This window comes from Alexandromys fortis, unplaced genomic scaffold (assembly GCF_014885135.2).
Source record: "Alexandromys fortis isolate MF-2015 unplaced genomic scaffold, M_Fortis_MF-2015_v1.1 scaffold_44, whole genome shotgun sequence".
NCBI classification, from domain to species: domain Eukaryota; kingdom Metazoa; phylum Chordata; class Mammalia; order Rodentia; family Cricetidae; genus Alexandromys; species Alexandromys fortis.
The window spans coordinates 9,793,765-9,821,384 of NW_026067921.1; the positions used below are offsets into that span (position 1 = coordinate 9,793,765).

At 53.9% G+C, this 27,620-nt stretch overlaps 1 protein-coding gene across 5 annotated transcripts; it reads left to right on the forward strand.

The window, feature by feature from the left end:
• On the forward strand, positions 1–25,812 carry Kcp (kielin cysteine rich BMP regulator). 5 transcript variants are annotated; one of them, XM_050141753.1, is made up of 38 exons: positions 1–107; positions 1,981–2,147; positions 3,254–3,443; positions 3,534–3,610; positions 5,798–5,894; positions 6,032–6,114; positions 6,299–6,392; positions 7,267–7,355; positions 9,268–9,361; positions 9,496–9,575; positions 9,648–9,741; positions 10,001–10,086; positions 10,164–10,245; positions 10,395–10,547; positions 10,624–10,730; positions 10,806–10,899; positions 11,440–11,613; positions 11,702–11,784; positions 11,881–11,974; positions 12,056–12,244; positions 12,488–12,658; positions 15,213–15,389; positions 16,050–16,135; positions 16,390–16,480; positions 16,591–16,673; positions 16,786–16,879; positions 17,843–18,016; positions 18,246–18,328; positions 19,032–19,152; positions 20,496–20,575; positions 20,790–20,889; positions 21,908–22,050; positions 22,334–22,506; positions 22,587–22,698; positions 22,785–22,886; positions 23,521–23,685; positions 24,913–25,219; positions 25,387–25,812. In XM_050141753.1, exons 1-38 carry the CDS (start codon positions 38–40, stop codon positions 25,602–25,604), a joined length of 4,677 nt encoding a protein of 1,558 aa, XP_049997710.1. In that variant the 5' UTR covers positions 1–37; the 3' UTR covers positions 25,605–25,812. The 5 variants fall into 5 exon arrangements, 3 of the variants coding, with proteins under 3 accessions (XP_049997710.1, XP_049997711.1, XP_049997712.1); XR_007591562.1 differs by lacking the exon at positions 25,387–25,812 and having other exon boundaries at positions 23,521–24,820; positions 24,913–25,041; XM_050141754.1 differs by lacking the exon at positions 15,213–15,389.
• The last annotated feature ends 1,808 nt before the right edge of the window (positions 25,813–27,620 follow it).

The window sequence follows — 27,620 nt, forward strand, 5'->3', positions numbered from 1 at the left end:
CCGAGCACCGACCCACAGCGAGGCGGGAGGAGAGAGCATGGCGGGGGTCGGGGCTGTACTGCTACCTCTGCTCCTGCAGCTCGGGAGTATGGTGCCGGCCGCATGCGGTGAGTCGGAGCGTCCAGGGTGTGCCCCCACTTCTGGCTCGGCCCGGCAATCCGTCAGACAGGGCTAGACCGTTTCTCTAGCCCCGCCTGAGCAACTTGTCCCCGGCCGGCCTCTGTGCTCTCTCCGTACTCCCCGTCGGTGGGCGAGCAGAGTGGAGGAGGGGCGGCCAGGCAGGGGTCCCTGCCAAGGAGTCCTGAGCAACAATGAAGCAGAGGCTGTCCTGGTATCTGGGTGTCTGAAGTTAATTATTTCTATTGAGAGAAGTGGAGGGGGGAGGGGGAATGCTCTCTGTGGGAACTGACTTTGTCCTGTCAGACTGTAGCCTTTGGGGCTTGCACGAATGGATGGTCTCTGCAGGAACAGGGTAGGAGGAGGCTGAGGGGGAACCCGAATTCAGTTTCTGGGGTGCAGCCAGGCTCGTGCCACTTCCAGGAGGATTTTCTTCAGATCTTCCAGGAAAGTGACTGGCCCTGCTTTCAGCTGGGGATTCCAGTGGACCAGAGGACAACCCCCACCCAGGTCTCTGCTTCCTTGACCCCCCTCTGCTTAAGTTGAACGGGAGGAGCAGGCTGGAGTGCTGGGTCTGTGGGGGTAGCGGAGCTGGAGGAGGTCATGTTTGGGTGGAGGGATTCAGATACCGAGACCCCCCATCCACGAACACCCTTGACGTGGTTATGGAACAGCTGGGAAACCGGGGAACTGGTGGGGACTAAGAGGGGTACAGAAGGGTGGTGCCGAGTCCCAGACTTAGGTAGCTGAGTGCATTGGGGTGGCACTAACTGAGCCGTGGGTAGATATTGGACTGGAATGCCCCCTCCCCGGGGGGTGGTCAATAAAGAAGGAGGTGATACCCCTTTGCCTCACAGGTCTAGTGTCCCTGGGAAAAAGGCTTTCATTACTCCAGCTGGTCCTGATTGAGTTGCCGCTGTAGGAAAGAAAGGCCAGCCGCCTTCAGCATCCTATGTCACCTCTTCTGGGGAGCCTCCACTCGCCTTCCATTCTCTGAATGTCTGTGGGAAGCAGCCTTTGCCTTTACCATCCCGGCTTGGGAGGGGGGGGGGGATGAGCTGTGGGGAACGTGGCTGTGCCCCACTCCAGGCCTAGGCTCAGAGGCACATTCCTCCTTCCTAGACATAATGTTATCTGGAACCAGGAACAGGCTGTCTTCACTGTGCTGTGTCTACTGGGGGCCTTGCTAGAACAGCAGAGCTAGGTTCTGCTTTCCAGAGCCCCCCTCATCCAATATGGGGCCTCCTGTGCTTCTGGCACACACTTGTAAACAGTGGCGTGAGGAGCACCTTTTCCCAAAGCAGTTCCTTTACTGACAGGTATAGATGAGTGGGGGCATGCGTGAGCACGTGCGTGCACACACACATGCATGCATGCACACGTGCACGTGTGCACTTGCACATCTGCACACACGTGCGCACACATGTGTGCACATACACACACATACCAGACCCCCCAATATTTAAAGAGCCCTTCTTGCACATGTCTGACACCCTCCCTTGCAATTCAGCCTGTGTTGGACCCTTGATCAAACATAACATGTCAGGTCTCCAAGCTATCTCTGGCCCACAGTGGATGGATGATCCGTGCCTAAGGATCCCGGCAGAGTCAGAGCAGGCTTCAGGGAGGCCTTGGTCTGGATGCTGCTCTCTGTCCCTTCTGGAGACTGAACTAGGCTACTGTCTCCGCGCGTTTCTGTTGTCGTGGTCTTCCCTGCCTGCTTCCACTCCAGCACCTTCACAGAACGTGTCTCCTCCCACGGATGTGGGACGCGGTGGGGCGCATGCGTGCTCTAGAAGACAGAACCCAGGAGACCTTCCCAACCGCTGCCCACAGGCCAAGCTGGCTTCTTGCGCCCTTTAGGTGGGGAGGTCTCCAGAGAGCGCCCGAGGCTCGCGGACATTCTGGACTATCAGCAGCAGGCACCCTCCCACTCTTTGGTCCCTGCTGGGGCCCACCAACAGCAATGGTGCCCCCTGGAGGAGAGGCTGGAGCGGCTGGAAGCCGAGGTGACTGACCTCAGGAAGCAGGTACTGTGGAGGCAGGCTGGCAGGGATGGGGTAGGATGCACTTTGCGTTTTGGGGAAAGAGAAAGGATTGAGTTTAGAGGCCCCAAGGACGCGAAAACAGTAGGTTTTGTTTGTTTCATTTTGTTTGAGACAGGGTCTCTCTACATAGCCCCAGCTGTCCTGGAACTCATTAGGTAGCCCAGGCTGACCTTGAACTCACAGAGATCCACCTGCCTCTGCCTCCTGAGTGTGGGGTTAAAGGCTTGCACCATCATGACCAGCCTTTGTTGTTATTTTTTAAGATCTATTTTTATTTTACATGTATGGGTGTTTATACTCATGTTTATCTGTGCAGCATGCGTGTGCCTATTGCTCGTCAAGGCCAGAAGAGGGAGTTGGGTCTCTTGGAACTGGAATTACATGGGCGCTGGGAACCAAACCCAGGTCCTCTGCATGAGCAGCCAGCGTTGTAACCACTGAGACATTCTCTTGCCATTATTTTGCCCGTTTGGTTATTGTTTTGACAGTGCTTGAGACTGAACCCAGGTCCTCACATGGTCTAGGCAAGGGCTGTACCACTAAGGTATATATCCCCAGCCCTTAGAATTCTGTCGTAAGTGCACAGAGAGAGGTTCTTATCTGACTGGTCCTAATGCCTCTTCTTTTGGAATGGGGAGCCTCCAGGGTATGTGTTTTTGATTCAGGTTTACATATTCCCTCATGTGTTTGTCAGAGAATGGGATACTGTGAAGGCATAAGACACCACTAGAGACGGCTGTGATGGGTAGTGAGGTCTGTAAAAGCCAGGCAAACTGATATGTGTCTGCAATCCCAGCACCTGAGAGACTGAGGCATGAGTGTACGACCAGACTAGGCTTCATAACATGTAACCACCAGCCAGGGTTTGTCCCCTCTCCAAATTACTCTTTAATTATTAGTACAGGGAAGAAACCCAGAGTTCCTCTATCCAAGCCATAGCTTTACATTCCCTGAAACATACTGGTGGACGGGCACCCACCTCCGCTCAGGAACCCTCATTCTGCCTCAGTTTCTCCATTTTGCAATCCTTAAGGAATTGTCTATGATGGGAGCTGAGCTGAGCCTGTCCCTCCACTCTGTTTCCCCAGAACAGGGACCTGCAAGCCAGGGTGCTGCGGCTGGAGTCTCGTGACTGCTGCTCCACTGCCCCCCAGTGCTGCGGGCTGCAGCGCACCTGTCCTGAAGGGGCTCGCTGGGAGCCTGATGCCTGCACTACCTGTGTGTGCCGTGACGGGACCGCACACTGTGGCCCCCAGCCCAGCCTGCCCCACTGCCGCGGTCAGTATCACCCCGTCCACCCCACTGCAGCTCTTTGGGGGCCTGGAGAAGGCACTAGGGTCCTAAATGACATTACTGTCTCCACCTCAGGCTGCAGCCACAATGGCCAGTCTTATGGTCATGGGGAGACCTTCTCCCCAGACGCCTGCACCACCTGCCACTGTCTGGTGAGTGCTTGAGACCCACCTAGAAATCCCAGACCTGTCCCTGTGTCCTGTCTGCCTCTCTCTAGCCACCTGTCACTGACATGCTGTGCTGGTTGTGTTCTGGCTCCTGTCTGCCTCTCCTGCCGGGACTCTCATCCTTGGGATTCCCATTGGTTCTACTTTCTGGAGCTCAATCTCCACATGCTTGTCGGGTCCCCAGAGGTGCCTGGTGGAATTGCACTAGAAAGAGGAAGGCTTTAGAGCGCTCTGCTTTCAGGTACTGATGTTGGGAGAGACGCATGGTGGGAGACAGTCTAGGAAGGCCAGAAGAGACAGGATACTGCCCGTTCAGTGGTTTGGATTTCCTTCTGTGGTGGTGGGATTCCTCTGGAGTCCACAGAGCCAAAGAGTGTTAGGACTATCCCCCTGGTATGGAAGGGGTGCGGAGACCAGCTGGAAGGCTGCTCCACAGGGCCAGAGAGGGCAGTGGGCTGCAGGCAGGGGCTATTCCTACAGAACTGGCAGGGGCCAGTGACTGGTTAGATCCCACGGAATAAGAGAGGTCAGACGGGAAACTAGAAAGGCGGTGATGGCAGAGGCTTGAGAAGAGCTGGGAGGACGGAGGCAGTGACTCTGTGGGATTTTTATTGTTTTGAGACAGAGTCTCACATGTAGCCATGGCTGGTCTGGAACTCGCTGTGTAGAGCAGGCTGATCACAAAGTGACAGGGGTCCTCCTGCCTCTGCCTCCCAAGTTCCTTGTTTATTCTTTCATTAGTCTTTGCAAAATTGGAATTTCAAAAAACACATGATTTAAATATATAGAGTATACCCCATAGAGTATTTGGGACATACTCTCTGTTCTTGTTTTTTGTTGTTGTTGTTGTTGTTTTTTAAACTGTTTAATGTTGCTGATGCTGGCCTTGAGATCCTGATCCTTATGTCTCCTCCTCCCAAATTCTAAATGTACCCCTACCATACTTGGCTTTAGCCTGAAACTTACTGGGTAGCCCAAACTGGGCTCAACTCAGAGCAATCTTTCTGACTCAGCCTGAGTGCCGGGATTACAAGTATGAGCCACCACATTAGGTGTGTGTGTGTGTGTGTGTGTGTGTGTGTGTGTGTGTGTGACTGGTAATTAAACCAAGAGCATTCTACATGTGAGGCAAGCAGTCCCCCACTAATCTATATTCACAAACCTCCTTTGCCATGGTCTTTGCTCGCTCTCTTGCTTCTTTTGAGTTCATAGTCTTGCTGAGTTGCTAAGGCTGGCCTTGGATTCATTCTACAGCCCAGGCAAGTCTTGAACTCTTGATCCTTCTGCCTCGGCCTCCAGAGTAGCTGGAATGACAGACCTGCATCACCAGGCCAGGCTGTCCAGTGTCACTTCTCTGGAATTCCATTGTAACTGAGCGCCCTGTTCTTTGTCTAGTATCCTACCAGGAGAGGCATCCCAGTTGGTGAGCAGTTAGGGGGGACAAGGACTCCAGCCAACCCTAGGATAGAGACCAAGGCTGAAGTCCTGGGAGTGGGTGGACTTTAAAGGGACTCTGGTGGCAGCTTGGTGGCAGAGTATTTGATGAGCATAAACGAGACACTGCTTTAGAGCCCCAGCAGTCTTCTCCTCATGCCCCAAACTGTATAATTCAAAGCCATGGACACACACAGAGACCTTTCAGGGTACATGGTGTCTCGGGACCTCTGCTACTCCATATGACAAGAGCCTTTGATGGTCGTGTCCCGTGTGGCACAGGCTTGGAGGAGGGGGCAATGGGCTCACCTTTCAGGACATCCTCCTCCACCCATTATAAATAAAGCCAGTACACTGTCAGAGTCAGACCCTTGACTGCCGCTTGCTGGAAGATGGAGGAAATATAAAAATAGGGGGGTCCATCTTTTGATGTTGCCCCAAGCATCTGGGTCTCCTACTTGGGGATCCGTGCCCAGTTCTGAAGGCTGCTCTGGGGGCCACAGAGCTGTTGAAATGTGACATCCAGAGACCTGGTCCTCTCCACTGGCCAGGTAAGAGAATTAGAGTATAACCCCCACCAATGTTTATGTCCCCCCGCCCCGCTGTTCTGCATTACCCGAGGCCTGGCCTTGCCTCTGAGCATCTCGGTTGGAGCCTGCTAGGCCTCTGAGGCCTGCAGGGTACCCCAGCATGGATGGTGGAAAGAGTTCGGGGGAAGACTTGATGTCTGCTCTGCAGGCAGGAGCTGTACAATGCCAAGGTCCCTCATGCTCTGAGCTCAACTGCCTGGAGACCCTCACCCCACCTGGAGAATGCTGCCCCGTCTGCCGTCCAGGTGACTCCCTGTTCTTACCCACGGATCCCCTCGGCCTCCGTGGATCCACACCTGCTTGGGGCCATGCCTTCTCTTGGGTGCTGCCCACCTACCTTGCTCTCTAGTGACCCTTGCCATCCTGGCCACCAACCTTCCAGGCTGTGAGTATGAAGGACAGCGTCACGAGGAAGGGGCCAGCTTCTTGTCCAGTTCCAACCCCTGCCTCCAGTGCTCTTGCCTGGTGAGTCACTGCAGCCCCTGCCCAGGCCTGCTTGCTTGGGCCATCTCTGTCCCACCCTGCCGTGTCTGTCACTGTTAGCCTTGTCCATGCCGTCGGAACCTGGTGCCATTCCTGCTAAACACCGCCCCACCTTGAACCTGCAGAAAGTCACACCCAGGGGTTTTACAGACATTGTCCATTGTAGAGGAGCCTGGTTCGTTGTGTGCCTGTGAAGTGCCAGCCAAACCCCTGCCCTGAGCCAGTCCTGAGGCCTGGACACTGCTGCCCAGTCTGCCAAGGTGAGAGCCCATGACCCTTTCATTTATTCATGTATTTATTTAACGTGTATGGGTGCACGTACATCTGTGCGCCATGTGTATGCAGTGCCTGTGGAGAGTGTGGGGGATCGAACTCAGGTCCTCTGGAAGAGAAATCAGTGCCCTCAAAACGCCGAGCCATCTTTCCAGTTTCCATGACTCTTCCTTTATAGAGTCCCCAGCAGGATGTCTCACTGTTTCTCGACTCCAGAACCCTTCCTTCTAGACCGATGTTTGATCAGTGGGCAAGCAATGTCAGGCCCATCATACTCTGGATCGTTAATACCCGAGTTCACATTTTTCCCTTGTCTCTTAGTGATTCCGCGACTCTCAGCTGCTGTTTCTCCATTTGTTTTCCATTTGTAAGGTGCACGTGATGTACCTTCTGATATTGGATAATAAGTGACTATTGTCTGCTTAGTCCATCTGACCACGGAAGGGAGGGCATTCCAGGGGAGTTTTCACTAACTGAGGGTATGCTGTGCTGTCTAGGGAAGGCATGGACGAGCAAGCTGAGGAGCAATGAGGACTTCACCCTGTCTGGGGCACTGAGAGTCCCTGTGAGTCTAGACCAGTGGTTCTCAACATGTGGGTTGTGACCCCATTGGCAAGCCTCTATCTCCAAAAATATTTATATTATGATTCGTAACAGTAGCAAAATTACAGTTAACAAGTAGAAATGAAAATAATTTTGTGGTTGGGGTTATCACAACACAAGGATTGTATTGAAGGGCCGCAGCATTAGGAAGGTTGAAAACCACTGGTCTAGACAGAGGTGGGAGCATGAGAGGAGCGGGAAGAGGAAGGCAAGATGGGGCCCAGGAAGATTCCCATTATTGCCATTCTCCATCCCCAGCCCCGGGCTGCACAGAAGGTAACTCTCACAGGGACCATGGCCAAGAGTGGACCACTCCTGGAGACCCCTGCCGCATCTGCCGGTGCCTGGTGAGTCCTGAGGCGCCCTTGGCTTGTCCCTCACCCTGCCCTGCCATCAGGCCGGCTGGATTCTTGATTTCATTCCACCGGCCACATCCGGGGGCACTGAAAAGAGGCAGAGATAGAGACGATTGTATTGTGGGCCCTGTGAGCATGTGACCTGGTGGGCTTGCCTGCTCTGTTTAGCAGGCTGGTAATTTTAGTTCAAGGAGTTCATAGGTGGGAGGAGAGCCAATAGGGCAGGACACACTGGGTGGTCAGAGCACCAGAGAGAAAGGGGAATACAGTTGGACTAGGCAGTAGCCAATCCTGTGACATCAAAACTCTTAACATGTGCCGGGCCAGAATGGCTTTGGGCGAGATGTGGTGGCAGATGCCTTTCATCTCAGCTCTTAGGAGGCAGAGACAGGAAATTTATGAATTTGAAGCGAGCCGGGCCTATGTAGTAAGACCCTGTCTGGAAGTGGTTTCACCTGCCTGTGATCCCAATTCTCAGGAGGCTGAAGCAGGAAGATCATGAATATATGGACAGCACAGGTTACATAGTGAGACCTTGTCTCAACTATCCTTCCTCAAAACAAACACACACACACAAAACAAACAAAAAACCCACAAAAAAAACAAGAGAGGGACAGTAGGATTAAAAGGAATGTGAAATATCTCGAATACTCTGTGTTGCTCATATGTTGTAATGGGTAAGTAGAGTACAATATGAAATTTTAATTTTCTCTGTTTCCTTTTGAGTTCCAAAAGTTGACCTTGAAAAAAGTTTGCATGGGTTCTGTGGCTTGAGTTATCTTGTTCTTCGGAAGCTTGGATCTAGGACTTCATGGGTGAGGGTGCTCTTCACCTAGGCCTTGGGCAGCAGGTGAGGAGGGAGCTGTAGGGAAAGACACCCTAGGAATCGGCAAAGGGCGCAGTTGAAAGTACAGGCGTCCTGAAGTAGAGGCCCGCCCACACTTTTCATTTTAACCTACAGGCCTCTGAGCAGCGGACTATTGTCATCTATTTTTTTTTTTTTCAGAAAGACAGACTGAGTCACAGGTAGTAGCTAAGTGACATGCTAGGTTATACGTCTGTACTAGCTTCCTAGGGCCTCAGTAACTGAGGGCTACACACTAAGTCACTTCAAACGACAGAAATATACTCCATGCTTCTGGAGACCTGAGGTCCAAGACCAAGGTGTGGCAGGTTTGATTGCTTCGATGGCTATGAAAGGGAATTTGTGCCTTTCCTGGCTTCTCGTCATTGTTGCCATTCTTTGGCTCTTATAGCATCCAAATATTTTTTCTTAAGACTTTAGATTTATTTTTCACTTGTCAAAAAAATTTTTTTTGAAAGTCTCACTAGATTGACCAGACTGGCCTTGAACTCACAGAGATCCACCTGCCTCTCAGGTGCTGGAGTTAAAGGCATGCACACTACAGCTGGCCTCGTTTTTCTTTTTTAACTGTGCGAATACACACATGTCTGAGTGTGGGTTTGTGTGTGTGAGTGCAGCCCCCATGAAGTCTGTCGGCAACAGACCCTTTGAGCGGCCCTCCCAGGTGGCCGGGGCTGCCTGCTTCCTCTGCAATAGTAGTGAGCACTCTAACTGCTGAGCCAGCTGCAGCATCCAGATCTGGCTTCATCTGGGCATTCTCCCTCTGTGTCTGAGTTCCTCTTTATATACAGATGCTAAGTCATAGTGGGTTGGGGGATAACCTACTCTAGTAATACCTCATTAATCGACTACATCTTCTCTAACTCTGTTTCCCAAAGAGACCAACCATATTCTGAGGCATCAATGTACGAATCTGGGGGGAGGGTGCATTTCATCCCATAGGGACTTCTAATGAGTGGATAGCTAGGCTTCTAATGCCATTTCTGTTTCTTGGCTGAACCCTGTGACGGGGATCTCTCCTTTACCTACCCTTGCTAGGAGGGCCAGATTCAGTGCCGCCAGCGGGAGTGTGCCAGCCTGTGTCCGTACCCCGCCAGGCCCCTTCCGGGCACTTGCTGCCCAGTGTGTGATGGTGAGTCGGGAGTGGAGCAGAGACCCTAGAGAGGCCAGCAGTGCCGGTGGCTGGCCCGGCATGAGTTACCTGGACTGGGGGGATTGGGGCGGTGAGTTTGCCCTGAAGAGCATCTGAGCACAGTTTGCCTACAGGCTGTTTCCTAAATGGGCGGGAGCACAGCAGTGGGGAGCCCGTGGGCTCCCAGGACCCCTGCTCCAGTTGCCGCTGTGCTGTGAGTATGTCTGCCTGGCAGGGAGGGCCTGGCTTCAGGGCCTGTTCCCTGCTGACTGGGCCCTGTTGGCAGAATGGGAGTGTCCAGTGTGAGCCTCTACCCTGCCCGCCTGCACCCTGCAGATATCCGGGCAGGATTCCTGGGCAGTGCTGCCCTGTGTGTGATGGTGAGTGCCAGGGGCAGGCACCGACTAGGGACAGGCTCGGGATGATGGTGAGCTTTGCCTTCCTTGCACCTACGCTCCTACCCCCTCTCACCTCACTCTCACGGCACACACTGTGGTGTGTGTGGTGGAGGCAGGCAGGGCCTCCTGGAGGACTTGCCTAGGTGATCTTCCTCAAGGTGGGATGATATGCCTTGAGATGGCATGACGCCTCCTGCTCAGCCACTAGTCCTGTCCCCCAGACCCCTGTCCTCCTGTCCAGGCTGTCAATACCAGGGACATGACTATCAGAGCGAGGACACCTTCACCCTGCAAGAGAATGGCCGCTGCCTTCGTTGCTCCTGCCAGGTGAGTGTGCCTACCTTTCGCCCAGGGCCCAGTTCTGTGTCCCTCCTTAAGGGCCGCTCACTCGACCCTCTTCCTAGGCTGGTGAAGTATCCTGTGAGGAACAGGACTGCCCGGTCGCCCCCTGTACTCGGTCTGCCTCTGGCCCCCAGCTCTGCTCAGGTGTGTCTGTGTATGTTCTGGGGAGAACTCTACCCCAGTAAGGAGGCTATGGTGGGTTTGCAAACCAGGGTCCCCCTGGGCTGGGAAGGACAAGGATGGATGAAGCTATTTAGGTTGCCATGGTGACAGGCCCCCTTCCCTTGCTGTAGCCTGTGTGCTCAATGGTGAGGAGTTCGCTGAGGGGATCCAGTGGGAACCAGATGGACAGCCTTGTACCACCTGTTCCTGCCAAGATGGGTTGCCTGTGTGCAGGGCTGTGCTTTGCTCCCCAATACCCTGCCAACATCCTACCCAGCCACCCGGTGAGTGTCCCGCCAGATCTCATCTCTTTCCTCTTTGGCTTTGACCAGCCCACCCTGACCAGCCTGCCCCACTTAGGTGCCTGCTGCCCCAGCTGTGAGAGCTGTACCTACCATGGCCTCGTGTATGCCAATGGGCAGAACTTCACAGATGTGGACAACCCCTGTCATGCCTGCCACTGTGAGGTACATTCCTGGGCTTAAAGCTGCCCTGCAAAGCCTCTCCTGGGCCCTCTCCCATTGTCCCTTCCCTGCTCCCAGGACGGGACTGTGAGGTGCTCATTGGTCAACTGTCCTTCCACGACTTGTGCCAAGCCTCAAAATGGACCGGGCCAGTGCTGTCCCAAGTGTCCAGGTATGTGTTTATTGTGTCTGACTGGCCTGGGGATCCGGACTCCATTGTCACACAGCTGGATGGGACCAACAGATATCTTCCAAAGAAAGGACTTTCAGAACTGTTTTTGGAACTCACAAGGGCAAGGGTGGAAGGAGAATAAAGACTTGCTACCTTTTTGTGTTACCAGACCACCCTTCACTGTGATCCTACACATGCTCTCAGATGCAGTCACCTACGCACCCATGTAGCACAGGTTCCTGCAGTGCGGGTGTGTGCATGGGGCATGATCCCTGTGTGCATGGATATGTGTCCTAGGCACACACTTGTGTAAGCTCTACTCAGCACCCCCGAGACACACACCCATCTCCATCTGCAAGTAAAGGGACTCAAACTTTTCACTCCAGTGAGAGAGATATACATTGCTACCCGTAGCCCCCATCCTCCTCTCCCTGATTGGTGGCTCTGGGTTCTGGGAGCACTGGAGAGGCTGCAGGTGGCACCTAGCCCTGTCAACCTCTGCCTCTACCGAAACACCTTTCTCCACTGTCTGCCACCCAGACTGCGTCTTGGAGACACAGGTGTTTGTGGATGGAGAGCGCTTCCCTCATCCAAGAGACCCCTGCCAAGAGTGCCATTGTCAGGAAGGCCAAGCTCGCTGCCAGCCTCGCGCCTGCCCCAGCGCCCCCTGTGGTCACCCTCTGCCCAGCACCTGCTGCAGGACAGACTGCAAAGGTTGGGGTATGGGTGCCCATGGCATGGAGAACTCCCCAACAGGTACTTAAGCCCTGTAGACAACGGCCCATAGCTGCCCCCTCTTTAGGCTGTGCCTTTGGTGGGAAAGAGTACCCCAATGGAGCGGACTTCCCTCACCCCACTGACCCGTGTCGCCTGTGTCACTGCCTGGTGAGTGTGTGACCCGGAGTCAAAGGGAGTATGTGTAAGGGTTGGGGACCACTTCGCACTAATCCGACTTGACTTCATCTTTCTGTTTATCCTCAGAGCGGCAACGTACAGTGCCTGGCGCGTCGCTGTCCGCCGCTGTCCTGTCCTGAGCCAGTCCTGCCTCCGGGAGAGTGCTGCCCGCAGTGCCGCGGTAGGTAGGCAACGCTCCCAAGGCAGCCCCTCCCCGCGGTTCCTCCTGCCCCCTCGTGCCACGTGACACACTCTCTCGCAGATGTCCCGGGTGGCTGCCCACGGTCAGGGGATGCGGTTCCCGCCCGCAACCAGGAGCACTTCTTCCCACCGGGAGACCCCTGCAGCCGCTGCCTCTGCCTGGATGGCTCGGTGTCCTGCCAGCGACTGCCCTGCCCGCCAGCACCCTGCGCCCACCCGCGCCGGGGCCCCTGCTGTTCCTCCTGCGATGGTACCTCCTCTGTGGTACCCTTCGAGATCCGGGTGGCACCCCCATCCCGTTTTGCCATCGGCTATCCGTCTCCCAGCCTTGGTGTCCCTGCTCTTAGAATATGCCTTCCCAGAGGTCCTCCTTCCTCGGGCGGGCGGTCTCTCCTACCTGGGGACTTTAATAAGAATGTTAAGGACTAAGGCCCAATACCAGGGTCTGGCCACCAGCCACCACGTTCCCCCAGTCCGTGCTTTTCCCTCTTAGGCTGCCTGTACCAGGGGAAGGTGTTCGCCAGTGGAGAGCGCTTCCCGTCTCCTAGCATCGCGTGCCACGTGTGCCTCTGCTGGGAGGGCAGCGTCAACTGCGAGCCCCGGGCTTGTGCCCCTGCACAATGTCCCTTCCCCGCCAGGGAAGACTGCTGCCCTACCTGTGATGGTGAGCTGGGGATTGGGAGAAACAGGACACACCCTGCTGGGACTCTAAGGCGGTGCTGATGAGAGAGCCAAGCCAGCCTCCTCTTCACTGCCCCAAAGTAGATCAAAATAGTAAAAACAATTTCTACTGTAAGAAAAAAAGAAAGGGCGGTGGTGACGCTCGACTTTAGTTCCAGCACCCGAAGGCAGAGCAGGCGGATCTCTGAGTTCAAGGTCTACATGGAGACTTTCAGGACAGCCACAGCTACACAGAGAAACCTTATTTCGAGAAAAACAAACAAACAACAAAATCCTATGCTAATGCCTGCATTTTTTTCCCCTGAGCTTGAAACAATCTAAGAGCATGAATTTGGGCAAATTACCAAATCCCATCGTGCCTAAGCTTTAACTCCTGCCAGAGACGTTCTCCCTCCTTGTCACGCTTGTATTGTCTTAGCACTCTTTAGTCTTCGAGACAGGGTCTCACGTATCCCATGGTGGCCACCAGTTTGCTGTATAGCAGAGGATGACCTTTGCCCTGCTCCTCCTTCGTCCGCCTCCCAAATGTTGGGATTACAGCAACCCAATCTATTTTAACATCTTCTACCAAATGTAATTTTATTTATTTGTTTAGTCCTTTTCTTTTTTTTTAAATCGTTATTTATTACATATTCAGTGTTCTGCTTGCATGTATGCCTGCAGGCCAGAAGAGGGCACCAGATCTCATAGATGGTTGTGAGCCACCATGTGGTTGCTGGGAATTGAACTCAGGACCTCTGGAAGAGCAGACAGTGCTCTTAACCTCTGAGCCATCTCTCCAGCCCCAGTCCTTTTCTTCAAATGAACATACTGGTTAAGTTTATGTAGCTGGAGGTCAGAGGACAGCTAAGTGTTGAGAGTCATTTCTCTTTTTTTTTTGTTTGTTTGTTTATTTGTTTGTTTTTCGAGACAGGGTTTCTCTGTGGCTTTGGAGCCTGTCCTGGAACTAGCTCTGTAGACCAGGCTGGTCTCGAACTCACACAGATCCACCTGCCTCTGCCTCCCGATTGCTGGGATTAAAGGCGTGTGTCACCATCGCCCGGCTGAGAGTCATTTCTCTTTCCACCAGTTCCCAGGGACTGAACTCATGTCACCAGGCACGCTGGCAAGAGCCATCTCACCAACCCCCTAGATGGATTAAATGAGAAAATTAGGCTTGTCGTGAACAGATTACCATGAAAATGAATACAATTAAATTACAGTACTGTTGCCGCACGGTGCTGGTGCACACCGCTAATCCCACCAGCACTTGGGAGGCGGAGGCAGGTGGATCTCAGTGAGTTCGAAGCCAGTCTGATCTACAAAGTGAGTTCCAGGACAGCCAGGACTGTTACACAGAGAAACCCTGTCTCGAACCCCTACCCCCACAAAAGCACAATACTGTTAAATTCTGCCCGTGCCTGTAATCCTAGGACTAAAATGATCTAGACAGCAAGATCAGGAGTTCAAGGCCAACCTTAGCAATGTGCTGTTTCAAAAAACATCTATCTATCTATCTATCTATCTATCTATCTATCTATCCATCCATCCATCCATCTATGTGTTTATCTATCATCTATCTCTACCTATCATCCATCTATCTATCTATCTATCTATCTATCTATCTATCTATCTATCTATCTATCATCTATCCATCCATACATAATAGCATATATATGTGTATACTCTGTCCCCATTGAGCTGGGGTTATAGGTGTGTGGGCAGCCCTGTTTGGCTTGGGTACTTGGGTACTGCAAACCTATCCTTAGCCACTGAGCCACCTCTCTTGCCTCCCCTCTATGTGTAGCTGAGGTTGCCCTTGAGCATCTGCTTGGCAGATGCTGGGATTATAGGCATGTGCTGTTATACCCCGTTCACTTTGTTAGGTTTTTCTTGTTGGTTGCTTGTTTGTTAGGTTTATTTAGTTTGTGTGTATGAGTGTTTTGGCTGCATGTATGCCTGTGTGCCATGTGTGTGCCTAATGGCCTCAGAAATCAGAAGAGGGCGTCAGACCCCCTGGAACTAGAGTTACAGATGATCATAAACCACGTGGGTGCTGGGAATTGAACCCCAGTCCCCTGCAAGAACAAGTGGTCTTAACTTCTGAGTCACCCCCACTACCTTCCTTTTTAAGGAATGCAAGCAAAATGTCATAGAGGAGTGCAGGTCTCCCTCCTTAGTCAACCTGCGTTGATGTAGCATTGGAATGGGGCTAACTTGATCTACACCACTGCATCCCCAACTGTAGTCTAGGAGAACTGGAGCCTTCTAGCAGTGGCCTGCTGAGCATCTAACCCTGTCGCAGAGCCTAGTGTATTTTCTCTTATAGATGGATACTAGTATTTCTTGCAGGGTGCAGGGGAGAAAACCTGCCCTTTGGCCAGTCCAAACCCCACCCTGTCTGTCGAGGCTCCTTTACTAGATCCTGGACCCAGCCTCACCCCAACGCCCCCAGGTGCCAGGTCTTTGAGATTCTGGCCTCCTGCCCGGTCAAGCTCAGGGAATGACTGCTTTCCTCTCCCTTCTCTGCCTTCCTATTCGGTTCCCATCTCTGATAGGCTGCGAATATCTGGGGGTATCCTATCTGAGCAGCCAGGAGTTCCCGGACCCCCGGGAACCCTGCAACCTGTGCACCTGCCTTGGAGGCTTTGTGACTTGCACCCGCCGGCCCTGTGAGCCTCCAGCCTGCAGCCACCCACTCACTGTACCTGAGCACTGCTGTCCAACCTGCCAGGGTATGAGCCACCCGCCTCACCCCCTTACTCCTGCTGGGGTTCCCTGGGGCTAAGCACCAGTGGGCGGGAGGTTTGCGTACAGTTGAACCCCCTGCGATAGACACACAGAGATTCTCTTACTCCCAGAATCCCCATAAGCATGCATGATCTGCCCTCGTCTCTGTTCCCACTGTCGCCTCACCAATGGTCCTTTGTGTTCTAAACTTTCCTTCTCTTAAATTGTTTTGCTGCCTTCTTAAAATGTCACCCTCTCGAAAACGGTCCAGTGGTTCCCATTGCCCCAAGTCACCAACCAGGATGGGCAGCTTTTCTAGCCCACCTCCTCTGACCCAACCCAGCTAGTTACCTATCCAGCCTGCCTGTGCCACCCTGTCCTCTCCCAAGGAGGCAGGGCATTCTTCTAGGCCTTTCATCCCCATTTCACATCCACTGTCCCCCCAGCCTCTTCATGCATGCAAATCTCTGTGCAGAATCTGATAGTCCTGATAATAGCTTCTCCTGCACCCATCCCCTCCCCTGCCCCTCTCTGCCTTACTATCTCTAGCTAAGCTCGTGTGTGTGTGTGTGTCTGTGTGTGAGTGCGAGTGTGTGCACGTGTGCACGTGACAGCGGAGGGCTCTGTTGACAGTGGCCCACCTGTCCCATTCCCCACTCTGCCAGGATGCCTGTACCATGGGATCACTGCTGCCCTTGGAGAGACCCTTCCTGATCCTCTTGACCCCACCTGCTCCCTCTGCACCTGCCAGGTGAAGGGACTCTTTGGGGTCTTGGCATCTTCTCATTCCCTTATCTTCCTTCTTGGCCTGGGATGGGTTGTCTGCATCTAAGCAGCAATAAACATCCTGTGACATCCGATGAGACAAAAGTGGGGTCAGGTCTCACCTGCCAGGGAAGAGGGGCTCAGACTTGATAAGCTCAGCAGGGTACCTGCCAAGATTGTAGTGCCGTCTGATTGGAAGATGACGTGGAAGTCCAAGTAACACTATGATCTCTCATCCAGGAAGGCTCTATGCACTGCCAGAAGAAACCGTGTCCTCCGGCTCTCTGCACACAGCCTTCTCCAGGCCCCTGCTTCTGCCCTGTTTGTCGCAGTGAGCATAGTTTGCCACCATCTTTCTGTGTGCCTGGCAGCTGTGCCCTCCTCCTCCCCTCTCCTTCTGCCAGGTAGACCCACTCCCCACAGAATGTGTGTCTCCCATAGGCTGCCTCTCTCAGGGCCAGGAGTACCAAGATGGGGAGGAGTTTGAGGGACCGGAGGGCAGCTGCGAGCGCTGCCGCTGTTGGGTACGTAGAAGCAAGGCTGAGCCAAAGCGGCCCATGCCTCTGGGCCCAAGCCTGCATGGCACGCCCCTGATCCTGCATGGCACGCCCCTGACCCTGCATCTCCTGCCCGCAGGCCGGCCAGGTCAGCTGTACGAGGCTTCGGTGCCCGCCTCTGCCTTGCTTGCTTCAGGTCACAGAGCCAGGGAGCTGTTGTCCTCAGTGCGCAGGTATACCCGACCTTGTACCCACACTTCAGCCCCTGATCCTATAACCTTCCCTTCACCCCCACCGTGCCTCTGTTCTTGACTGTCCCTCTAATCCATATTTAGCCTTTCCTCTCCTGGACCAACACACCCTTAGTGTCAGGCTAGATTCCTGCCTATTTCAGTAGTAATAATAATCATGGTTAATAACATTTATTAGAACATTTATTACAGGTAAACGACTCTCTCTCTCACACACACACACACACCTCACTTTAAAAGCACAGCTCTCTTATCTGGATATGCTGTCCTCATTCCTACTTTTTATTACTTTTGTTCATTTATTTTGTTTGGGGAGCCCATCCCAGCCTGCACATGGAGATCAGAGGACAGCTCATGGGGGTGTTTTCCCCCCATTTTACCACATGGGTCCCAGGGACCCTGCTCAGGTTGCCCAGCTTGGTGGCAAGTGGATTTGTTGGCTAAACCGTCTCCCTGGTCCCCTTCCTCGCATGTTTTGAGGATGAAAAACAGAGACACAAAAAGGTGACCTAAGTTTCCTGGCCACTCAGCTTGCAGGTCACAAGGTCAAGCTGCACATTCTGGCCTCTGGCTCCGGAATCCCAGCCTTTCTCAGCCAGTCTGCTGCCTCTCACCTCACCCTGTGTAGCCAACCCAGAACCCCCTCAGCATCCCTTGCCTTGTAAACAAGACAGGACAGACATAATCCCCACTGGATACATTCATCCCGTGTTCATACCAGTGTTGCCCCATGGGCTTTCATTGATAACTCCTGCTGCCTGAAACTTGATCAAACACACAAATGACTCCCTGCACCACCGCAGACGTGCGCTCTGTCCTGACCCATATCCATGCCACAGCCCCATCCTGGTGCCCCCATGTCTTGCTGACCACAGGTGGGATGGGAGGGGCTACAGATAGCCAGATCTTGGACTCGAAGCTTACACCTACCTGCCTGGGACCCAGGCTGCCTCGCTCATGGGGAGGAGCATCCTGAAGGTAGTAGCTGGGTGCCTGCCAACAGCCCCTGCTCCATCTGCATGTGTCACAAGGGCGTCGTCACCTGTGCCCTAGTCCAGTGTGCCAGTGCCTGCATCCAGCCCCAGCAGGAGGCCGGCGACTGCTGCCCTCGGTGTTCTGGTACTTGGAACCTGGTGTGGGAGGGAGCCCTGGGTAGGTGGTGAGCACCTCCCTGCTTTTAGTGTTGGACTGGGTGGCAGAGGTGGGTGTGAGGGGGCTCCAGGAGCAGTGGCCTTCGTTCTTGTACACTCCTCAGCCCCGGGGTGAGGGACAAGAGCCGGAGCGTGGAGGAGCTCCCCTCTTGACATCACTGTCAGCCTGAAGGTTCTCCTCTGTTCTTGTCCCCAAGGCTGTGAGCATGAGGGTCAGAAGTACGAGCCTGGGGAGAGCTTCCAGCCAGCGACAGACCCCTGTGAAGTGTGCATCTGTGAGGTAGGAAAGGGCAGGGTTTGGGACTGGCTAATTGATGGAGCAGGACCATGGCGATCAGACATTGTGTGTCCTTGGGTCCAGGGCAGAAGCTGAGCTTGGTCAGTGGGACCAGGTCTGGATTTAGGCAGAGCACAGGGTCCGAGTGGGGAAGCTGTCTATGGACCTGGTCTTTGAGGTGGTGGTGTTCAGCAAGCAGCCCTCATGGGAAGTGTTTACTCTACGTTAGCAGTAGCGGTGAGGGCTGCGATGTAGTTCAGTTGGTAAAGTGCTGGCCTGGTGTGCATAGATCCCTGGGTTCAGTCCTAAGTACCACATACATAGGGCGTGGGGTTATATGTTGGTAATCCTGGCACTGGGGAGGTAGAGGCAGGAGGGTCCCAGGAATTCAAAGCCGGGGTTGGCTACATATCAAGCTTGAGGCCAGCCTGGGCTACATGAGACCCTATTGCCAGAAACAAAAGTGATGAACGGTTTATGGGTACGAAGACAGGCAGTGGAGTGGGGAGGGTGATGAAGAATGCCGAAGGATTAGAGGTCACGTGATGATTCAGGCCCCAAGGGGCATCATCTCCAGATTAAGAGCAAGGCGACATGCCCACACTACATGAAGGGTGCAGCAGGCACCCTTGAGAATCCTGGTGCCCAGGGGCAGCTCAGCTGCCACGGCTTTGGACTCATCTCTCCCCGTTCATTCTTCTTGTAGCTGCAGCCTGGGAGACCTCCCAGCCTTCACTGTCGCCGGCGGCAATGCCCCGTTCTGGTGGGCTGCCCACCAAGCCAGCGTCTACCCCCTGGGCCCCGGCACTGTTGCCCCACCTGCGCCCGTGAGTCCTAGGCGAAAGGGCCGATAAACTGGGCGGGCAGGGCTGCGCCCCTGGAGAAATGCTAGAAGAGCCAGCTAGCTCTCCCCCGCTTTGCTTCAGCCCTCTCTCCACTCAAGTGTACTGTTTGGCCTAAATGGGTGGAGCGAATTCCACTCCTAAGTGGAAGCTGCCGGGGACTACTGGCCTCTGCGGCCAGGTGCGCTTTGTAGAACATCCTGCCCAGCAGGGGGCGCTGTAGGGTAGCAGTTGTCGGCTGGCTCTTTGGGAGCCACAAAGCAAAGACCATAGGGACATTGAATGGCTCAGCAGCAGGAATAGGGAGAGCCGGTCTGTTTCTTTTCTTCAAATAAGAATTTAAAAAGGTATGTGGAAGTAAAGAGTCATATTTTCATTATAAATATTGAAAAATAGCACAGTTGTTTCCTAGATTTAAGACTAAGACTTGGCATGTACTCAGCCTCCCCATCAGCGGGCGTGGAAGCCATCAGCGACACGATGGTTCAGCTTGGCTATGCACGCTCACATCTTCCTACACACAGACAGGATTCCCCGGACGGGAGGATTGCTTGCCCCTCTGTCCTCGAGACATACAGCTCCTTGGTAACACAGAGTTCACCATCCTCATCATCTTTAAGCTACAGCTCGGGGCTATTCAGTAGGTGCATAACGTTGTGAGAACATCCGTTGGGATATTTTTATAGCACTCGCTAGCACGAACTGCAACGGGTGAGAGGAAGACTCATTTATTAAGCGCCTAATGCATACCACACACCACTCGGTGCTTCTCATAAACCGTATCTCATCTAATTTTCACAGTGATCCGGTCAGGAAAAGTGTGTAAAACACACACACACAAAAAAAAAAAAAAAAAAAAACTGAGACTCAGGAGTAGATTAATTTGTTCTCATGGGGTGATGGAGCCAGAACCTGGGATCCCTCACTAACTCCCCCTCTGGCCAGATTACATTAAGGGACCGAACAAGAAGAATGGGCCAGGCCACCTGGCCGTGCTCCATGCTCAGTAACCCCAGGCTGAGGGAGCCATGCTGTGTGGGTTTCCGGTCCCACTCCATTTAGAAGCAGATTTCTCCCTAGGGGTTGAAGGTGCTTCAGCAGCACGTGTACTAAAATCGGCTTGGTAAAGGACAGATACCCCATTGCTGTGGGGATTATCATCGCCCCTGTTGCAAGGATGCCACTTTCTCTGTCTCATTGAGCTCACCTACAAAAACAAACAAACAGAAAAAAACCCAGGAGGTCCAACTGTTCTTTGTGTGGAGAGAACTGAACGGCAGTTCTGTCCCCTGACCCCTTCACCCCACACTGGATTCTTGCCTTCACAGAGGCGTTGAGTAACTGCACAGAGGACCTGCGGGGGACTGAGCTGATGCCACCAGACCCCTGCTATACCTGCCAGTGTCAGGTGAGTCCTCCTGCTGTGGGGACTCCCAGATCCCCCTTTCTCCTGCTCTGTGTGCTGTGGTTCTCCTCTTCCCCGTAGCTACCCCTGAGCTCTTGCTCACTCTGACAGTTGTCCTGAATGTCACCTCCTGCCTTACACCCTCCTCCCAGCTCTGCCCCCACGACTCCACGAGACCTGCTGTGTTCTCTCTATCATATTTACATGACCACAATAGGATCCGACATGGCTCTGTACTCGCCGGACCTGCCCTGAGCTCAGCTGTCACCCGTGGGAGCGCCACACACCCGCTGACGGCTGCTGCCCCGTGTGTAAGGGTGAGTGGCCAGAGAGGAGCCTGGGGATGGACGAGGCATTCGTGGGTGCCCTGAGGTCTGCAGGTGGAATGCAGCTTCCGTTCTTTTGTGGGAATGGGGAAGGTACCCACTGGGGTGGAGGGGAGCTCCAGGAGGCAGAAGAAATAGGGAACGAAGCCTGCGTTCTCAAGCCTGAGGGTTTTTCAGGGGCCTCGTGGTCCCCAGGCCCACTGTGGGCATTGCGTTTTGCAGTTGGGGGTTTGGCCCAGTAGGGGGTTCCAGGGACTGGCATTTTGGATCTCCAGGACTCCATAACCAATCAGCCTGATTCCCGCCAGGCTGACCAGGCTTGCCGAGGAAATGAACACCCTCAGGGTGCTTGCGAATGGGGCTGAGTTCCAAGAAGGGAGAGTATTGCTGAAAGGACACGCATTCCTCCTCCTTAGAATGGGGGGGGGGGCTCTCGGCAAGAGTGTGGGGGATGGAGGGTTGGCAGATTCCCAGCAACGCTTGCATTACCTGCACCTGTCATGGGATCTGGGGACAGGTGGGTGTGCCAAGGGAAGAGGGTCCAACATCCGCCAGCAAATATGGGCCGTGTGTGTGGTGGCCTCATTGTTCTGGACAAGGCATTGAGACCTGGGCTTCATTCCCGCCTGCACTGTTGGGGGCAGACAGGAGGGACAGATGGAACACGACCCTCCTCAGAAGCCCCTCCCCCGGAAATCGCAGGCTTGCTTCCTGCAGGAAACCCCTCAACAATAGTGCCTCAAGGAGTGCTAAGACTGCCCTGTCCTCATGACTGGCTGGAGGTGGCTAGGGTTGGCACCTAGGGTGAGCAGCGCCAAGGTGAGGGCTGTGATGGCGGAGGAAGGGCGACACAGATGATCCTGTCCGTCTGCCCCACAGGAGCGTACAACAGGGCAGATGGGAAGGAGATCCTCCGCCACCCAGTCTAAGAAGGAGAAATGTGTGTCCTTCCACCGGCACGGGAGGGTTTGAGTAGGCCACTGACCCTCTTTGTCTCATTTTCCCTCAGCCTCTACCCAGTCTTGCACGCATCAGGGCCGCCAGGTAGCCTCTGGGGAACACTGGGCCGTGGATGCCTGCACCAGCTGCTCCTGCTTGGCTGGCACTGTGCGCTGCCAGAGCCAACGCTGCAGTAAGCTCGCATGTGGCTCGGTGAGTGTTTTGGTCCAAGGTGGTAGGAGCGGGGTGCACAGGGCACTGCCATCCCAGAGCCGTGAGGGGGCCTTGGCCTTGTCTTGCCTTCATGAGCTATTAGTGGCGCCAAGGATGGTGCTGTTCCGGGAGTGACCACCAGAGGGTGGCCTGACCCGCTCTCAGTGAATCTGGGTTCAAGGGGTCAGAGAGAAGCTGGGTGGATGCTCAGACTACTATGAGAGACAGCTGAGACTTGACAAGGGAGTGTCCTGTGACTGACCATGTTTGGGTCTGAGGCCAGGATGAGGCTCCTGCCCTGAGCCCCGGCAGCTGCTGTCCCCGCTGTTTGCCCCGACCGGCTTCCTGCATGGCCTTTGGGGACCCCCATTACCGCACCTTCGATGGCCGCCTGCTGCACTTCCAGGGCAGCTGCAGTTACGTGCTGGCCAAGGACTGCCACGGCGACGACTTCAGGTGTGCACCCTTCTCCCTACTCCCTGCCGCCTAAACCTGGCGCCTCTGACCTCTGGCACCCAGGCCCTTCCTCCCCATAGTGTCCACGTGACTAATGATGACCGTGGCCGGAGGGGTGTGGCCTGGACCCAAGAGGTGACGGTGCTGTTGGGAACCGTGGCTGTGAGGCTGCTGCAGGGCAGGACGGTCGTGGTGAGCCAAGGACCGGGGAAGGTCAGTCCTGCACAGTTCACCTGTCTGGCCCAGCACGGCCCCTCCCTTCTCCCTCTCTTTCCCAGGTGGACCAGCACACGGTGACCTTGCCCTTCCTTCAGGAGCCCCTGCTGTACATTGAACTTCGTGGTCACACTGTGATCCTGCATGCCCAACCTGGACTTCAGGTGTGGTTGGAGGGTAACGCTGGGTGGGCCCGGGGTCCCATGCTTCCTACATCCTACAAAGACAGGTGGAAGGAGGAGGCGGAAGGGAGAGCGCACAGCTACATCCTCAAAAGGTTCTGTCCTGAGCCTGTTTTCAGTCTTGGCTCAGCCCTCCATATCCTGAGACTCTGAGCCATCATCAGCCTTCTCTGGGCCTCAGTTTGCCTGTCTGTAAAGTGGGGAGTTGATAGGGTTAGGGAAGCAGCCAAGAAGGTGTACAAGGTGGTCTCTGTGGGCTCTCCCAACTCCCATGGGGGAAGGTGGCTTGCTCTCTTGCTTCCAGCCAGAGTCCTAACTGACAAACCCATGCTTATGTGCCCTTGATCCAAACTCTAATTACATTGTATCATCCTTAAGGCCACAAGACAGTGAATCTCAGGAAATGGGTTTTGTTCCACCGGAAACCCAGTTGAACGGTACCCAGGAATAGTGGGCAGGCCTCTCCACCATCAGTGTTTGGCCAGGATTAGGGAAGTGGCCCTTCAATGTGCAATGTGCACCTGTTCATCCCCCAGCAGGGGAACTGTCAGACTAGCACATGAGCTCCTTGGGGTCTCTCTCCTTCCGCATCCCTAGTCCCGGGCCTCTTGCACAGGTACTGTGGGATGGGCAGTCCCAGGTGGAGGTGAGAGTTCCCAGTTCCTACCGGGGCCGGACTTGTGGTCTCTGCGGGAACCTCAATGGCTTTGCCCAGGATGATCTGCAGGGTCCAGATGGGAGGCTCCACACCACAGAGGCTGTGTTTGGGAACAGCTGGAAGGTGAGTGACTTGGGAGCAAGGAGTCGGGGCTCTAGAAGAACTGGGCACTGGCCCTTGTTGTGAAAAGGGACCCAAGACAGATGTGGGGGTTTTCATGGAAGTTGGAGGCTTGGAGCCTGTCTCGATTAATAGCAGAGGGAGGATGGCCTGTTGGAAGCCTTGTCTCCTGAATCCCTAAAGCCTGTTCTGTCTCTCAGTCACTCACAGGCTGCATGACCTTGAACAGGTCAAGGTCTACCTACTCAGGTCTTATTTTATCTCAAAAGAGAGTCAGTGCTTTCCTTTGTTGTTTTGATGTCTGACCTGTGATCCTCTTCTCCCAGCGTCCATTGTTCGGGAATCACAGACCTGAGCGATGGGCACTTTTGATTCCTTCTGTTCCTTCTGTTCCGTTTTGAGAAAGGGTCTCCTGTAACCTAGACTGTCCTTGAACTCTCTGTGTAGCCTTGACTAACCCTCCCGCCTCTGTCTCCAAAGTGCAGAACCATCCTGGTTTTTCCGGGGGGTGCAGAGTATCAAAGTGAAGGCTTTGTGGAGAGAAGCCCTCCCAACTGCACCCCATCCTAGCCCATCCTTTGCTATTCCCAAAGGGGGCGCTTTGATTCACTTGCTTTCTCTTTTTTGATACAAAGTCACACTATGTTGTCCAGGTTGTCCTGGACCTTTCTATCTGGCCCAGGATCCCCCCCCAGACTTCTAGAGTCACAGGTGTGCCCCGCTATGTTTGGCTCTTTAAAGGATGTGTTTTCATTAGCGTGTATTAATTACACATAATAATGTGTTTCAGTTTGACATTTTCATACATGTATTTACTGAATTTTGATTACCTTCCCCATCGCCCTCTCTTGGTCTCCCCTGTTCCCACTAATCCCCTTCCTCTTCCCAGCTAGCCCCCCCCCACTTCTACTTTCTTGTCTTTTTTATTTTTATTTTGGTTTTTCGAGACAGGTTTTCTCTGTGTAGCTTTGGAACCTGTCCTAGAACTCACTTTGTAGACCAGGCTGGCCTCGAACTCACAGAGAACCACATGCCTTTGCCTCCTGAGTGCTGGGATTAAAGGCGTGCACCACCACCCCCTGGCCTTCCTTTTGATTCCCCTCCCCCCCAATCCATTGAGTTCCATTTAAGGTTGGAGGTAAGACTTTGTTTGCAGGAGCGTGACACGTTCTACTCAAAGGGAGATTTTGCCAGGGATGTTTTCATATGATGGCTGCTCTCTCCATGTAGGTCCCTGAAGGCCTGGGTCCTAGCCGGCCCTGTTCTGCAGGCCGAGAGGTGGACCCATGTCGGGCAGTAGGTTACCGTGCCAGGCGTGAGGCCAATGCCCGGTGTGGGCTCCTGAAGACCTCACCGTTCAGTCACTGCCATGCTGTGGTACCCCCAGAACCCTTCTTTGCTGCCTGTGTGTATGACCTATGTGCTTGTGGACCCGGAGCCTCAGCTGACGCTTGTCTCTGTGATGCCCTGGAAGCCTATGCTAGCCACTGTCGCCAGGCTGGGGTGACTCCTGTCTGGAGGGGCCCTACACTCTGTGGTAAGGGGGTGATACCAGTTTGCGTGAAATGAAGGCCCAGTTCGGAAAGGAGGGGTAGCCCGATAGACTGGTCTGGGCAGGGAGGGTACAGGGAGACATAGCACAATGTCCTAACAGCCAGAGAGATGCTGGGGACCTCTGTGACACGGGCTTTCCTCTGTCTACAGTGGTGGGCTGCCCCACGGACCGTGGCTTTGTGTTTGATGAGTGTGGACCACCCTGCCCCCGCACCTGCTTCAACCAGCACATACCCCTAGGGGAACTGGCAGCCCACTGTGTGAGGCCCTGTGTTCCAGGCTGCCGGTGTCCTGCGGGCCTTCTGGAACATGAAGGCCACTGCATCCCACCTGAGGCCTGCCCACCAGTCCTGCTCACTGGCGACTAACCAGCTCACACGCTGCCCAGTCCTAGTCAGGAGCAGCCCCCTGTCCCACCCTGAGTTAAGGGTACCCTCAGCCAGGACTTACTGGTCAGACGTCACCCTTGGTAAGCAGCAACCTCCAGGCCACAGAGAGACAGACAGTGCCCTGCTCAGGCAATGGGATCCTGGGCCTGTTCTCCAGACATCTATAGTGCCAAAACACAAGAATAAACTCTACACTTGCCCATGACTTCCTTGTGTGTGTATTTCTTCGTGGTACTCGTGACTTCCTGGTGCTGTCTGGGAAAGGTTGACCCAAGTGCCTTGGTTCCTGCCCTATGTCATCTGTGTGGTAGGCATGACTGATTGTTTCTGTTTTGTTGTTGGTGGTGGTTTTGTTTTTTTGAGACAGGGTTTCTCTGTGTATCCCTGGCTGGCCTGGAACTCATTCTGGAGACCAGGCTGGCCTTGAAACTCAGAGATTTGTCTGCCTCTCCCTCCTGAGTGCTGGGATTAAAAGGCGTGTGCCACCACTGCCTGCGACTCTTTTGTGAGACCCTCTGTGGATCCGTGTGGGGCCTTGCTGGGGCTGCAGAGCCGCTGAGAAGAGGCACAAACCAAGTCTTGCTGTTCCTCTGGGTTTGGCAGTACTAGATGCTTCATCTTCTTGGTCACACTAAGAACTGGTGACGTGAGGCTCATCATCTAGGAAGAGAGACAATACAAGTACACACAGCTTCATGTGCATTATGAGTACCCTTAGAAACAGGTCACGTACGTGCACGTTATGTGTGTGTTCGCAGTCACAGCATCAGGTGGGCATGGAGTCAGCACAAACAGCTTGCCAAAACATCACTGTAGGGAGGGAACATGGGTTTTAAGATCGAAATAATCCAGAATTTGAGTCCTCTTTGCCACATATGCGCTGTGAAAGTGAGGGCTCAATGGCCCAGGAAAGGAAGCAGCCAGGATCTTTGTTGTTTTCTTAGGCAACAGAGTGCTAAGTTGAATTAGAGCCCACCCGCCTTCCCAGTGCAGCCTTTTGAAGAGAGAGGCCATTTCCATTTGGGGGCCAGAGAGAAAAGTTTGCCCTGGCAGGGATGGCAAGGCTGCAAGAAAGCCACGCTGCTCAGACAACACAGGCTGTCAAGATCTGTTTTTCATTACCGTAACGAAATGCCCAACTCGTTTAATTTATAAGTGAAAAGGTGATGGAGGAAGGTCATTGGCTAATAAAGAAACTGCCTTTGCCCATTTGATAGGCCAGCCTTTAGGTGGGTGGAGTAAACAGAACAGAATGCTGGGAGGAAGAGGAAGTGAGCTCAGACTTGATAGCTCTGCTCTCTGGGGCAGACGCGATGAAGCTCCAACCCAGGATGGACATAGGCTAGAATCTTCCTGGTAAGCGCACCTTGGGGTGCTACACACATTATTAGAAATGGGCTAGTCCAGGTGAGAGAGTTAGCTGAGAAGAGGCTAGATATAATGGGCCAAGCAGTGTTTAAAAGAATACAATTTGTGTGTTGTTATTTCGGGTAAAGCTAGCTGGTGGCTGGGAGCCGGGCGGCAAAAATGCAGCCTGCAGCTCCATCAACAAAAAGGCTTGTTTTGTCTCACAATTCTGGAGGCTCCCATCCAAGACTGACTTGCCCTGTTGCTTTGGGCCTCTGGTTAGGGGAGCAGGTGGCAACAACAGGGATTATTCATTGGAGCAAACTTCTTACATCATGAGCCAGGAAACAAAGAGAGACAAGACAGGGCAGGGGTCCCAAAATAGGCTTCAACTGCGAATGACCTAAGGATTTTCTACAATACTTCATCCCTTAAAAGACCACAGCATCACTGCACATATTGGCTTTGTGGGAGCCTAGGCAGTTTGGATGCTCACCTTACTAGACCTGGATGGAGGTGGGTGGTCCTTGGACTTCCCACAGGGCAGGGAACCCTGATTGCTCTTTGGGCTGACGAGGGAGGGGGACTTGATTGGAGGAGGGGAAGGGAAAGGGCAGGCGGCGGTGGGGAAGAGACAGAAATCTTTAA